Source organism: Brienomyrus brachyistius, chromosome 14, assembly GCF_023856365.1.
Source record: "Brienomyrus brachyistius isolate T26 chromosome 14, BBRACH_0.4, whole genome shotgun sequence".
In the NCBI taxonomy this organism is placed as follows: Eukaryota; Metazoa; Chordata; class Actinopteri; order Osteoglossiformes; family Mormyridae; genus Brienomyrus; species Brienomyrus brachyistius.
In genome coordinates this window covers 13,979,401-13,992,150 of record NC_064546.1, presented here as the reverse complement: position 1 = coordinate 13,992,150, position 12,750 = coordinate 13,979,401, and the positions used below count along the sequence as shown (strand labels likewise).

General features: G+C 38.5%; 1 protein-coding gene across 8 annotated transcripts in view; it reads left to right on the top strand.

The window, feature by feature from the left end:
• smoc1 (SPARC related modular calcium binding 1) overlaps nt 1-12,750 on the top strand; it is a 50,603-nt gene that overhangs the window by 13,626 nt on the left and 24,227 nt on the right. For all 8 annotated transcript variants that reach the window (XM_048975267.1, XM_048975266.1, XM_048975265.1 and 5 more), the window contains exons 2-4: nt 6,251-6,413; nt 6,566-6,649; nt 8,988-9,085. In XM_048975267.1, the coding sequence (XP_048831224.1) occupies nt 6,251-6,413; nt 6,566-6,649; nt 8,988-9,085 (345 nt within the window). The remainder of the gene's footprint in view (nt 1-6,250; nt 6,414-6,565; nt 6,650-8,987; nt 9,086-12,750) is intronic.

The window sequence follows — 12,750 nt, the reverse complement described above, 5'->3', positions numbered from 1 at the left end:
TATAAGCTGTGGGGGAAATCTTGTGTTTAAAACAGTGCGTCTTGGGTTCGAAAACAGCCACTAACCAATCAGACTCCCAAAACTACTTTTTGTGAGTATATTGTCTTTCAATGAGCCCATGATCTCAAATGATAATGATTCTCTTTCCTTTCAATGGCTTGGAATTACTGCATTGCATGTGTATGAAGAAACGCTGATCCATAGCTATGCCAAAAATGAAACTGCGGGCAAACTGTAATGAGCATAACCATGTAGACTATTAAATCTTAAACTAAATAGATTAATAACTGCATTGTGTGAGGATAGCATAAATAATCGTAATATTAATAGTGAGTTTAATTATTTTCTATTGTAGAAACTGTCTGACTAAATGAACCTGTTCAAATGTGTACAGAATCAATCAATAGCAAGTCCATTTTTATTGCTGTAGAACGCTTATTACATACTCAACATCTTTACAGTATGTGGTTTGGAACCATTTGGAATAAACTTGTGTTTTTCATCAAACCTCAGAATTATTTCAATGTTTAAAGTTTTAAGACATAAAAGTATATGGTATAAAATTCTTGCGTGTTGCATGTGAAACACCTCCTGAGTTATGGTTTAAGGCTGGGTGATGGAATACGGTCAAATTTATGCCAAAGGCAAAGCATTTTTGTGGTGATCATTAATAATCATGTTTATGATGTTTTACTTTGTGTATTTTATGAGCAGTAGTGAATCAGGGTGCTTGCATGATTCTGATGGGCACAGTGTGTTTCCACAAGAGGCATGGCAGCGAGAGTCGAGGAGAAAGAACAATGAGAGTGAACTACACAGAGTGAAGGGCTTCTGAGATCGCTTGGTGATTGCAGTTTTATTTGGCAGACTTAGTGCAGTAACCCTTTGATCTCTAACAGGGTGGGTGGGCATTGAGAATACACAAAGAGTATATCTGACAATAGACATTGTATTCACTTCAGCATTAGTACTAGAGGCATCATGCGTCCTATTTTTCGAAGGGGCCATAGCTTCGTATGCGGCATACGAACTGCACGCTTGAAACGCACTTGCAACCCGAGCACAAGAAACGACAAGGACGTTGCGCAGAAAATATTTAAAGACCATGAATACAGCAAAAAAATAAAATAAATCAGTTAATAGAGATGATAATTAGATGCACTGTTTTCACAAAATAGTGTGAAATAGACTACAAAAAAGCTATAACCTAGATTTAAAAAGCTCAATTTCTACGAGCATGACACCTCAGAAAAATTACACACAATTACTTTTTTAGAGTTGAAATTATCCAGTAATAGTAACATTAAAGCAAAGCAACACCTCTAGTCTCACTGGCGTAGGACGTATCCATGTTTCTTACATATGCAAGGCATACAAAGTGCTCTTCTCAATACACGAATTCAGTATTAAATCAGTATCAACATGATTAAAATAAAACACCTTTAAAATAAAACCTTTTCCTTTTCCTTCCATCATTTTCGTTTCGTAGTGTTCACTTCAGTGGAGTAGTCTCTCTGTTTTGAGACTTGCATATCTGCCAGTTTTGCCTTGTGGTCATAATTCATAATTCATTTCCAGTCCTCCACAAAAGCTTCTCTTGTCCTAAAAGCCTGATGTTGCACTTCAGTCCACAATTTTCGCATGGCATGCAACCGTCTTTTAACTCCTTAGACAAAGAAAAGTTTTAATGATGTACAGAACTGAGAAGGGAAATGGCAGAAACAAGAAAGTGAGCAATTGCAATGTTTACTGTTTGTGAAGGCGGCAGAATTGGATCATTTATCTTATAATGCCATCGCCTTTTTGCCCATTTCAGTGGTGACTTTTGAAAATACTTGTAATCTTATTTGTACAATAGAGGAATATTTAGAATTACGTTTCACATTGTGGGCGGCATGGTGGTGCAGTGGGTAGCGCTGTTGTCTCACACCTCAGGGACCAGAGTCTGGAGTGTGAGACCAGGGCTCCACGTGTATGAAGTTGGTGCCCCATCCTGGGTTGCTCGTTGCCTCACACCCTGGTGAAGCTCTAGACCCCCTCTGAGTAGAACAACCACTTTCAGAAAATGGCTGGATTTTCACGTTACTTCTAGTTGTCCTTTTTATGTGTTTAACAAGTCTGTAACTATGACCAAAACCTTTTTTTTTAACTTTCATAAACATAAATTCGCCGTGAGGCAATGAAACCCATGATTTCAGACTGTTACCTTCATATGCTATGTTTACATTTTTTTTTACACTATTGCACATTTGTTATTTTTGTATGCCTGCATTTTTGCTTTTTTGGTGAGCTAATGATTTATTTATTTTTTTAACTTTTATTCTTCATTTTCATTTCTTTATCCCATTCCAAGGTGTACCCCAGCTTATATAAATTTAGGTTGCGTAGCACGTTTGGTTGATGTGTTTGACTGTTAACTCACTGTTTGTTAGCTCGAGTTCCTTCCACAGGATCTTTCCCCAGTTAATGGGTGGTTCAGAAATGTGTTGTGGTTTCATTAAAAGCTATGGCAGGTGGTTGCATAGTGATTAAGGACACAAACTCACAGTGGGGGTCCTGCTGTAGTACCCTTGAGCCGTGAATTTCAAGTCCTTAAAATGAATGCATCCAGTAAAATACTCAGCTGTAAAAATGAGCGAAGTCACCTTGCTCAAAAATATCCAGTAGTAAATGGTAACATCTTATCTCATACTGTACATAATTTATGTCTAATGATTAAATATCCATTGGCATCCTTTGCAGTGTTAATACACTGAAAATATGATTATTTGTATACTTGTTTCCATTAAGATGTTGAGCAGGTCTTCTGAAATTGTTTGTAGTAGCAGATCTTGCACATTTACAGGGCATGTAAAAGTTGCCTTCGTGACTCAATGTATACTTTTAAACGTTTAAAAGATTAGGTGATGAATGGTCAGTCTTGGCTACGACAGGAATTCTCTGCAGTGCCACAATCACAATTAAGTAGATCAGCTTACAAGTCTGCCTATTTAAGCCCATTTATCTTAGGCATGATAATCACCCTCTTAGCTGCTTTCGATTGCATGTATTGTAGAACTTTATTCATTCAATCCATTGTTCATTTTTTTGTCATTGTTAAGCAACAGCAAACTTGAATTTAAGTCATCCCAATGGATCATGTGAAATTATCCACTACACAGATCACTACATGAAGTCTTCTTCTTTTACATGGAGTTTTCGAGTGAGGCGTTTGTTAATTGCAAAGTATTGGTAATTGGGATTTTCAAACTAAACAATTCATGTGAAAATATTAATTATATGAATCTAAATGGAACCCAGTCCCAATAAATGCTCATGCAGTCATCTTCACTTAAATATTTATAAATTTTTCTAAACAATGTCACCTTGCCCAACTGGTAATTTTGCTAAATGTAGGTCAATCATATTTTCATCAGATGCTAACTTTAGCTAAAACTGTCCACCCTCTCATCGTCTACTCTATCGTACTTCTGACCCTGACGTGTCCTCGATGCTGGTGAAGGCCAGCAAGCCTTATACTGAGAATGACCCACTTGTTCTTGTGCATCACTGCGATACAGTAAGATCTACAGAAACGAAACATATTTGTTCCTTTATTTGCTCCACTTTCTGTAGTTCGTCAAGTTTTTGCTGTACATATGAAAACAGTTGGGCACAGACCTATTGCACCTTCTTGGTCCTGATCCAGGCTAACGAACACCAGGAGTGGCAGGTCATGGACAGCAGCAGCATGGTAGCTGCATCTGCACCGAATGATAACAACAGAATGAACAACTGACAGCCATTGTGGATACTTTCCAATAGGCTAATACCGCGGACAATGGCTGCAAATGCTTTTTTTTTTGCAGGCGGTCTGCAGGTATCCATTTCACTCACTTACTCATGCAGATTTGAGTGGTTTTCTCTTTTATTTTTCTCTCACAAATTTTTCCAGGCACTGCATGACTATGCTGTCTCCTGTGGGATTTCCATTTCAATTCCTTTAAGCAACAAAACAATTCAGCATTCCAAGCCTGCAAGGCTGGGTATCTTTGTTTAGCTATTCAATAAAAAAAAGGATTCATGTCAGAATATTTAGAGTAAACCCTGAGGAAAGCCTTCTTGAGGAATAATGCGATTAAGCACTGTTTCATTTCCACAACAAGCAAATAAATTTTGCATATAAATTTGAATATAAATTTCATTCATAATTTATAGACCACTATGTGTTTTAAAATAGAATTTAAATTAAATACTTGTTTTTGGTTTAAACTGATTCATAAATGCTTTTCCACCAGTACAGACTTGAGGTCCATTCCTCCTCTGAAACCTTCATTCCAGGTTGCTTTACACTGAACAGCTTGTGTCAGCCTTTGTAAATGCCTTTGTAGCTGTCCCCTAGAAATAGGCTAGCACAGTGTTTCCCAACCCGCTCCTCTGGGACTCACAGACGGTCCACATTTTTGCTCCCTCCCAGCTCGCTGCCAGACATTTTTGCACTATACCATAACATCCTAACATTCCTTTATCAGCTTTAAAACACATTAATAACAAACATTATGTGATTATACTGTTTGTTATTGTCATACCATGCTTGTTATTAATATATATTATAGCTGTTCAAGAGATCTTATTAGCTAAACTAGACCCACTTATGTTACCTGCCCACATTAATAGATGGATGCTCCGATGTCTCCTCTGCATGCATGTTTTGCTTTAGTCATAGTCTTAATGCTGGTGGACTTTAACATGTAGGGGCAGCCTGGTGCTGCAGTGGTTAGCACTGTATGGGGTGGTGTGGTGGTGCAGTGGTTAGCACTGTTGACTCGCACCTCTGGGATCCAGGTTTGAGTCTCCGTCTGGGTCACATGTGTGTGGAGTTTGCATGTTCTCCCCATGTCGTTGTGGGGTTTCCTCTGGGTACTCCGGTTTCCCCCCACAGTCCAAAAACATGCTAAGGCTAACTGGCGTTACTAAATTGCCTGTAGGTGTGCATGTGTGAGTGAATGGTGTGTGAGTGTGCCCTGCGATGGGCTGGCCCCCCATCCTGGGTTGTTCCCTGCCTCGTGCCCATTGCTTCCGGGATAGGCTCCGGACCCCCCGCGACCCAGTAGGATGAGCGGTTTGGAAAATGGATGGATGGATGGATGGATGGATGGACTTTAATATGAAGTTGATTCCAGCCTGGATGCTCTTTCACTAAAACAATAACCTTATAAAAATGCTAATTTTTTTGCTGCTCTTTGTCTCTCTCTGGTGAGCTCTTGCTGCATTTTGGCTAGATTCATTTTTTTTGCCTCACTTGATTCTTAGGGAGTTATATATGGGACGAGGACTGAGCCAAGAGAAATGCCATCAGGAAGAATAATAAAGTGCAAAACAATTTATGTCTGTTATTGTTTTCAGAAAGATGAAACTCAAGGGAACAAAAAAAAAAAAGTATAATATGACTGAACAAATGCTCTGTATTATACACCAGGCCTGTTCTACTGCTGGGCTCCTGTAGAGGGGAGAAGGTGCCCTGTGCCATTAATTCTGTGAATAAAATGCTCTTCTATTCAGCATTTTAAAAATCTGTACCCTCAAAAATAGTTTGATTTGGCTTGCTTTCCATTTGTTTCAGGATAGCGTGCACATGAATTTGTGGTATTCATTAATGCTGTATTCATAAATATGTGGAATATCTATACACAGAGGGGTGACGTGGTGGTGCAGTGGTTAGCACTGTTGCCTCACACCTCTGGGACCCGGGTTCGAGTCTCCACCTGGGTCACATGTGTGTGGAGTTTGCATGTTCTCCCCATGTCAGTTTCCCCCCACAGTCCAAAAACATGCTGAGGCTGATTGGAGTTGCTAAATTGCCCATAGGTGTGGATGTGTGAGTGAATGGTGTGTGATTGTGCCCTGTGATGGGCTGCCCCCCTATCCTGGGTTGTTCCCTGCCTCGTGCCCATTGATTCCGGGATAGGCTCCGGACCCCCCACGACCCAGTAGGATAAGCGGTTTGGAAAATGGATGGATCTATACACAGAATGTTTCTGTTTATTTTCTTTTAAAATGAATATCTATAGTATTTATTCTGCAGTTTTCAAAGATTATTTATCTGCTTATTTCCAGGTTAAAATGCTAATTATTTCCATACTGGAAAGTGTAGTATTTTTACTTGCATCACTGCACTTACCTGTGTGTTCTTTAATCGTGTCCATTTTGGATTGGTGAACATGTGGAATTTCATGACATATTGTTGTTTCTCATGCTGTCGCTCCGCTAGTGGCTGATTGGAGACCGGGAGTCCCACTGTGCCGTCTGCACGCGGACGCAGGGCAGACCGGTATGCGGCTCGGATGGCCGCAGCTATGACACCAGCTGCGATCTACAGAAGGCAAAGTGCAAGGACAAGTCTTTGACTATAGCCCATCGTGGCCGCTGCAAAGGTGAGACAGTTCTCAGTATAAACTTTCATTAGACGACTTAAACAACTGCTGATCGTTTATCTGTCTCATCTCAGCTTACTTGAAGCAACAGATGCCTACACAGGCAGACAGAAACACATACAAAATGTGAAAAGTAATGGGCGTTGTTTCAGGTAAAAACTGGGCAAGAACTGACCAGCCCCTTCCCGGTTTTGGACCAACATCCTCTTCAGAGAGCAAGGACATCGAAATCAGAGGTGTGTGTCTTTAAAACAACATTTTTAACCTGCATATGAAGTTGGCTGTTGCTTCATGGTTGAATACCTGGAAGGGAAATGCCTCAGGCATACCTGAGTGGGAAAAAACAGACAGCCCACCTAAAAATGAAACACATTCGGTGGATAAGGGGTAATTTGGGCAGCAGGCACTTTTCGCCTCATTGGACGCATGTAAATATCAACAGCCGTCATGTTATCGGTTGATACCATCGTTTTGATTATTTGCTTGGTTGAACTGAAGTGTGAGGGTATTCTTACACTTTATTAGGTGCAGTCAAGTGGAACACGGCTGCTTCCGCATTTATAGTACTTTCTAATTATCGATCAGCAAACTTGAATATCTTGCCACCTTTTTTTTTACATTTTATTATTCGGAAAAACACTGTTTGGCAGACATGTGAATGAGGAACAGTGAACGTGTACCATTTCAGTATATGTGGGCAGTGGTGGCTTAATGGTTAGGGAAACACACTTTTAATCGAAAGATTGCAGGTTCAAATCCCCGACAGGCACTGCTGCGATACTCTGAGCAAGGTTCCACCCCCAAGCACTGACATATTTCATTGGTGTGTCAACAATGACAATTGATCTCTACATTCTTAGATATGAGTTTATGTGTGTCGCAGTGAGTAATGTTATGTGATTGGAGAATTTATATTGCATTAGAGTTCTCAGCGAGGCAAACAGGACATCGCAAGTGCTCATGCTCAAGGAGACGACTAGGCATAAATTCAGCTAGACTGAGCCTCTGAGCGAATGTCCAGATACAACAGTACTCTTGGTCGACATGTTGAATGCAGAAGAAACGATATACAAGGCATTGAGTCCTGTTGCATTTGGGGCTACAGTATGTAGCTGTAGGTCGGTCAGAGTCCTCATGTAGACTTCTGTCCACCGTTGAAAGTGCCTTATTATGAGTAAGCAAGCAGAGGAACTGGTCATCTGGTCCTATGAATTTCACTTTCTACTGCATTTGTGCCAAAGTACCTCTTCTGTTGTTTTGTGCCAGATGGGATAGTTTTCCTTCACAGTCCACAATGACAGGTTCTGTTGGCGATTCGTAGGTTTTCCCTTCTCGGACCACTCTCAGTAGGTTCTCACCACGGCTGGCCGTGAGGGCCCCTCAAGCCTTACCATGTCGGAGATGCTCTGACCCAGCCGTCTGGCCATAATGACTTGGCCTTTATCAAAGTCACTCAGATCATTACTCCTGCCCATTTCTCCTGCATTCAATATGTTGACTATGAGTACTGAATGTTAGCTTACTGTCTAACATATCTCAGACATTGACACGCACTGTTTTTACAAGATAGTCAACATCATTCGCTCTATATATATATATATATATATATATATATATATATATATATATATATATATATATATATATATATATATATATATATATCATAGCAGGAGTTGAATTGTCATAAACTTTAACTCCTTCTGAAAATTACTTTGAGTTCATATGTTTAATTTGAAAAACAAGCTGAAATATAATTAGTAATGCAGGACTGACGTGTGAAATACAAGAACTTTGGAATGGTAATGAGCAACCATAACATGGTAATGAGCAACCATAACACAAGTAGGTGTCTTTCATTGAAACTCTCATTCGTATTAATATTAACAATTAATGTAATTTAATGTATAATTACCCTTTTCTTTAAAAGCCTACGGATGGTAAATGAATGTGGTCTGCAAATATTCTGTATGTTTTCATTTCAGATTCTACATTCCGGATTGAGTTCTATCAAATCAACCAGATACTATCTACTATTTTATCTATAGTTATGACTTAAAACAATATTCTTCTAGTTTTAAATGTATATTAATAATGGGATTCCGTTTCTTTTATCATTCTTGTATTAAAAAGGTAAACAATTGTTAGGATGCTCCGCAAAATGTGCACTTTGTATGTATGAAACTAACATGTACTGAATGATATCTGCAAAATTGGCAACACAATATATTACTTGAAGAAACAAAAAAAGCATGGAGTTCAAAATTGAAATACTAAAAATCAACATCAGCTAGACCAGGACCTCAGTTCCAAATCCAGGCCTTGTTTTCAGTTCTCCCATGTAGTTAGTTTAATAATTACTGATTCTGATTGGTCAGAAGACTCATACCTGGCTCACAGGTAAAGGAAGGAAGGAAAATCATGAGTGCTTGGCCCTTGTGGACTGTGATCTGAACAGCCCTAAACTAGACAAAGAAGGAGATATATTTGATTTTTACATGACATTATGAAACCATGTGTGTGGGGGGAGGTTAGGGTGCACAATGAGTTAGTATAGCTGTGTTTGTGTTTCAGATATTGGCCAGTTAAGGTGCAAAGCAGAGAGGAATCAAGCGCTGGAGCATCCTAAGGAATTCATCCCAGAATGCAATGAAGATGGATCTTTTGCGCAGGTCAGATCTTTCTTTCTGGTTATTTTCAACATATTGCCTTTGACATGCTTTCAACTGTCCATGTACTATGTAAAAAGATTTATATACTCAATGAGCTTTTTGCTGCACATTAATATTTTAGTATATCTGGAAAAAAGCATAGTTTGATTGGAAACAATTTTACGCTTACGTAATATTATTTGACTCATAGATCAGTCACAAAACAAGCATGTAATTGAAGTATATAACTGTAACATTAACATGCTGATTTGTCATTTATTCAAAATCAAATTCTGTTAAGAAATAAATTTTACATTAATTTTCAAAACCCTTTGTGACTTAGTTGAAGTTTTAGGCCTTTTAGTTTGCATGTAGGTTATGTTTGTCACATTGATAGAAGGCATTGCATGTGTGGAAGAGCATAAGCACACAAGCAGAAAGTCCTCATACTGAGATCTGATATAAATTCATAAATGAAATACATTAACCAGCTGAGTTAGATGGGTATGACCCTAACGCTTCAATGCATTATGATTATGCAGGACAATTTTAAGTCTATGCTGAACTGATAGTCAGAGAAGAACAATGGGAGCAGATGCAATGTGGAGATGGTCGTATTTTTAAATCTGTTTCTGTGCCTTGAGCAGGATAGAAGCCAGAATATCTTTTTAGCACATGGTTATTTAAACGTATGTGTGATTTAAAGGCAACAATTTTTCAGGAATTTTTGAAAGAAAGAGGAATTTGGACCGCGGGAATTTTCTGTACTTGCTGAGTGCAAGTTGAAAGGGCTTGATATGGGAATGTATTGCTTTATTTTTAGGATGGCCCTTGTAGGTATAGCCAGGTATCATGACATAGATTTGTTGGGGGGGGGGGGGGGGGTAGGAGATCTGATGGATAGGTGGTAGGTGCTTTTTTTTTCTTTTGATTTCATTTACTAAAAGAATGTTGCAGTTGTGGAAAGTTTTGCGGTGAGTTTATAAGTATTACTGTACTTTGAATATCAAGTGTTGTGATATAAATTTTAATACTAATTTCCTGTCAGTAATACTAATATTGACTGGCACTGTGGCTAACTAGTTATTAAACACAGCAAGAAATGATTTTATGTATTTATTATATATATCTTTGTAGTAATGATTACTGTATTTATTGTACTGTATTTTATTGCTTTGTACGTACAGTCAGTCCTGCCGCAGTGCGTGATGTCACACTGCAAATCCGTTCTAATGCGACTGATACATCATAAGTCCAATACAACATGGAATGGCATTTGTATTTGCGCGATTTTCAATCGGAGAGTAAAGCACTAGCTAAACATCAACGCTGTATGGTGTTATCAGAAAATGCCACTTGCATGCAAAACAGCTATCCAAGTTAACGATAATCCAATTCAAGAACAAATCGTTCTTTAGAACCGTTTCTTTTCAGTGAATCGGTCTAACCCGTTTTCAAATTTAAAAGAATTTAACTTTTTGTTAAAAAAAAAAGTCCATGCATTGCGCAGATCAAAGTCTTAGATGCTAAAAATCTAAAAATATTTGACAAATTATCATATAAAAACACAGCTATGTGTTTTTATTTCACTTACATTTGCTTTTCGTAGACTGGCTGTCACCCTGTTGCCTTCAGTGTCCCTCTGCATCTGTTGTGTTTGTGCTGTGTTCATGCTCCGCTGCATAGTAGTTGTGGGTTACTAGTCCCAACTAATGATGGCCAAAACGATGCTTCATGAACCATTTGCTGTATTTTCTGACCCCACTAGATGGGGCTCTCTGTTCAGAAAAAGCTCAAAGCAAACCAAGAGCACCATCTAGTGTAGTGAAAAAATACAGCAAATGGTTCATGAAGTAGATATAGTTCAGGTTTTGACCATCACTAGTTCGGCACGTTTGCTTGAGACTATTACTAGGCAATATTCATGAGACTCATAAGACCCATAGGAGATGTTTATGAGATAATTTATTATATATTATATATTATTAATATTTCTTATAAAAAATACATATAATTACATTATTGGCCACTGGCATCACTGAATTTATTATTCTGTATCGTATTACTGATTTGTATTCCTCTAACCCCGTTTTCCCCATTTGATGTGTATATTTTTGTATGCGATTTTAGTGAGCGTGAGTTTTTTCAGGAACGCATCAGTTGCGTTGTATTAGGACTGACTGTGATTGTATTCACTAAAACATTCCTTGCACTGACTTGCACTTCTGCACTTTTTATACATTAAACCAAGACACATCCGCGTTGTGTATAAGCTAAACATTATATGTGACCGTTATCTTGTCTTAGCTGTGTATGTATGAGAGCTACTGACAACTGGAGACAAATTCCCCATATGTGTGAACATACTTGGCCAATAAATCCGATTCTGATTACAATAAACACTAAAAGGAGCTGTAGTACAATTTTAGTCCATGTGAACAGGAAGACAGTAGTTCAGTGATTTTTCATTAATGCTCAGTTTTGTGACACTGCAGTATAATAACGTTTAATTATTAAATCACAGTAGGTGATCCGTATATTGTGGTAAATGTGTGTACCTTGAAGGACATTTAATTGATTTATCTCCTTTTATGTTTTATCTGTGTGTTCATTAAAGATCACTGCTAGGCTCTCACCATGCCCCAAGTTATGTAGTTTTCTTGTAACAAAGTAAAGCCATTAGGTAAGGCTATAATTATTCGTATCTTTGGCTTTAAGTCAAGCCTGTATCTTTGTCCAGAGCGCTTTTGTGTCCTAATGAATGGTGTCAGTAGTGAGGCTTCACAGTAATCTTGTGGGCTTTTTAAGCTTGCTTTTAATTGTGTAATGGAAAAGAAATTACTAACACAAGAGGCCCTTGCGTAACATTTGAATTTTAGGCACATTCACACTGTAGTGCCATAAGTGAACTAGAGAAGGTTTGCATCTTCAAACGTACGATTGCAGGGCAGGAGCCTGGGTTTGTAGAGCATTGCTAAGAGATGAAACACAAAGCGTGACACTGTTCTGGGTATTTGATTGGATGAGATCGATGGATGACAAGTATGACTTTTTAAGTCTGTACTGTTTTGATTACTCTACACTATTATATTAGTGCAAGAGAACTCACCTTGACTGTGAAGTTTTTCCTTTTTCATGGCCTTTCATTTCCATTTCTGTGAAAATTTGTCTATGAGTAACCGATTATTTGCACTGGTCTGACATGCAGGGAGGCTAAGGGACTGGGAGGGAGGGAGAAAGATACTGGTTCTGGTTCTGTTTTATCTTCAAAAGGTAGAACCATTTGGTTTTATGTGTTTTTTTGGCCTTTGTCCTTTTCACGTCATGTCACCAAATGTCCATTTCATCATTGTTTAACGTTAAAAGGTCGTTCCCATTCTACTTTAATTAGTAAACCGACCAATAGATAAATATATCATTAGGCTATTATGAGTATTTTAAACTAAACAAGGTCTCATTTAGAGCAGTAGCTTGTAGCTCATTGAGCTAAAGTTTCATAACGGAAGGTTGCTAGTTCGAGCCAAATAGTTACATCTGTTGGCTCTTGAGTATGATCCTTATCGCCCAGCTCCATGGGCACCACTGCAAGTGGCTGCCCTTTTCTGCCAAGCTTGTTCTGTCCTACATGTGCATCATGGAGCGCAATGTGTACATGGTGAAATGTATTAAATGTTACATTCTTAATA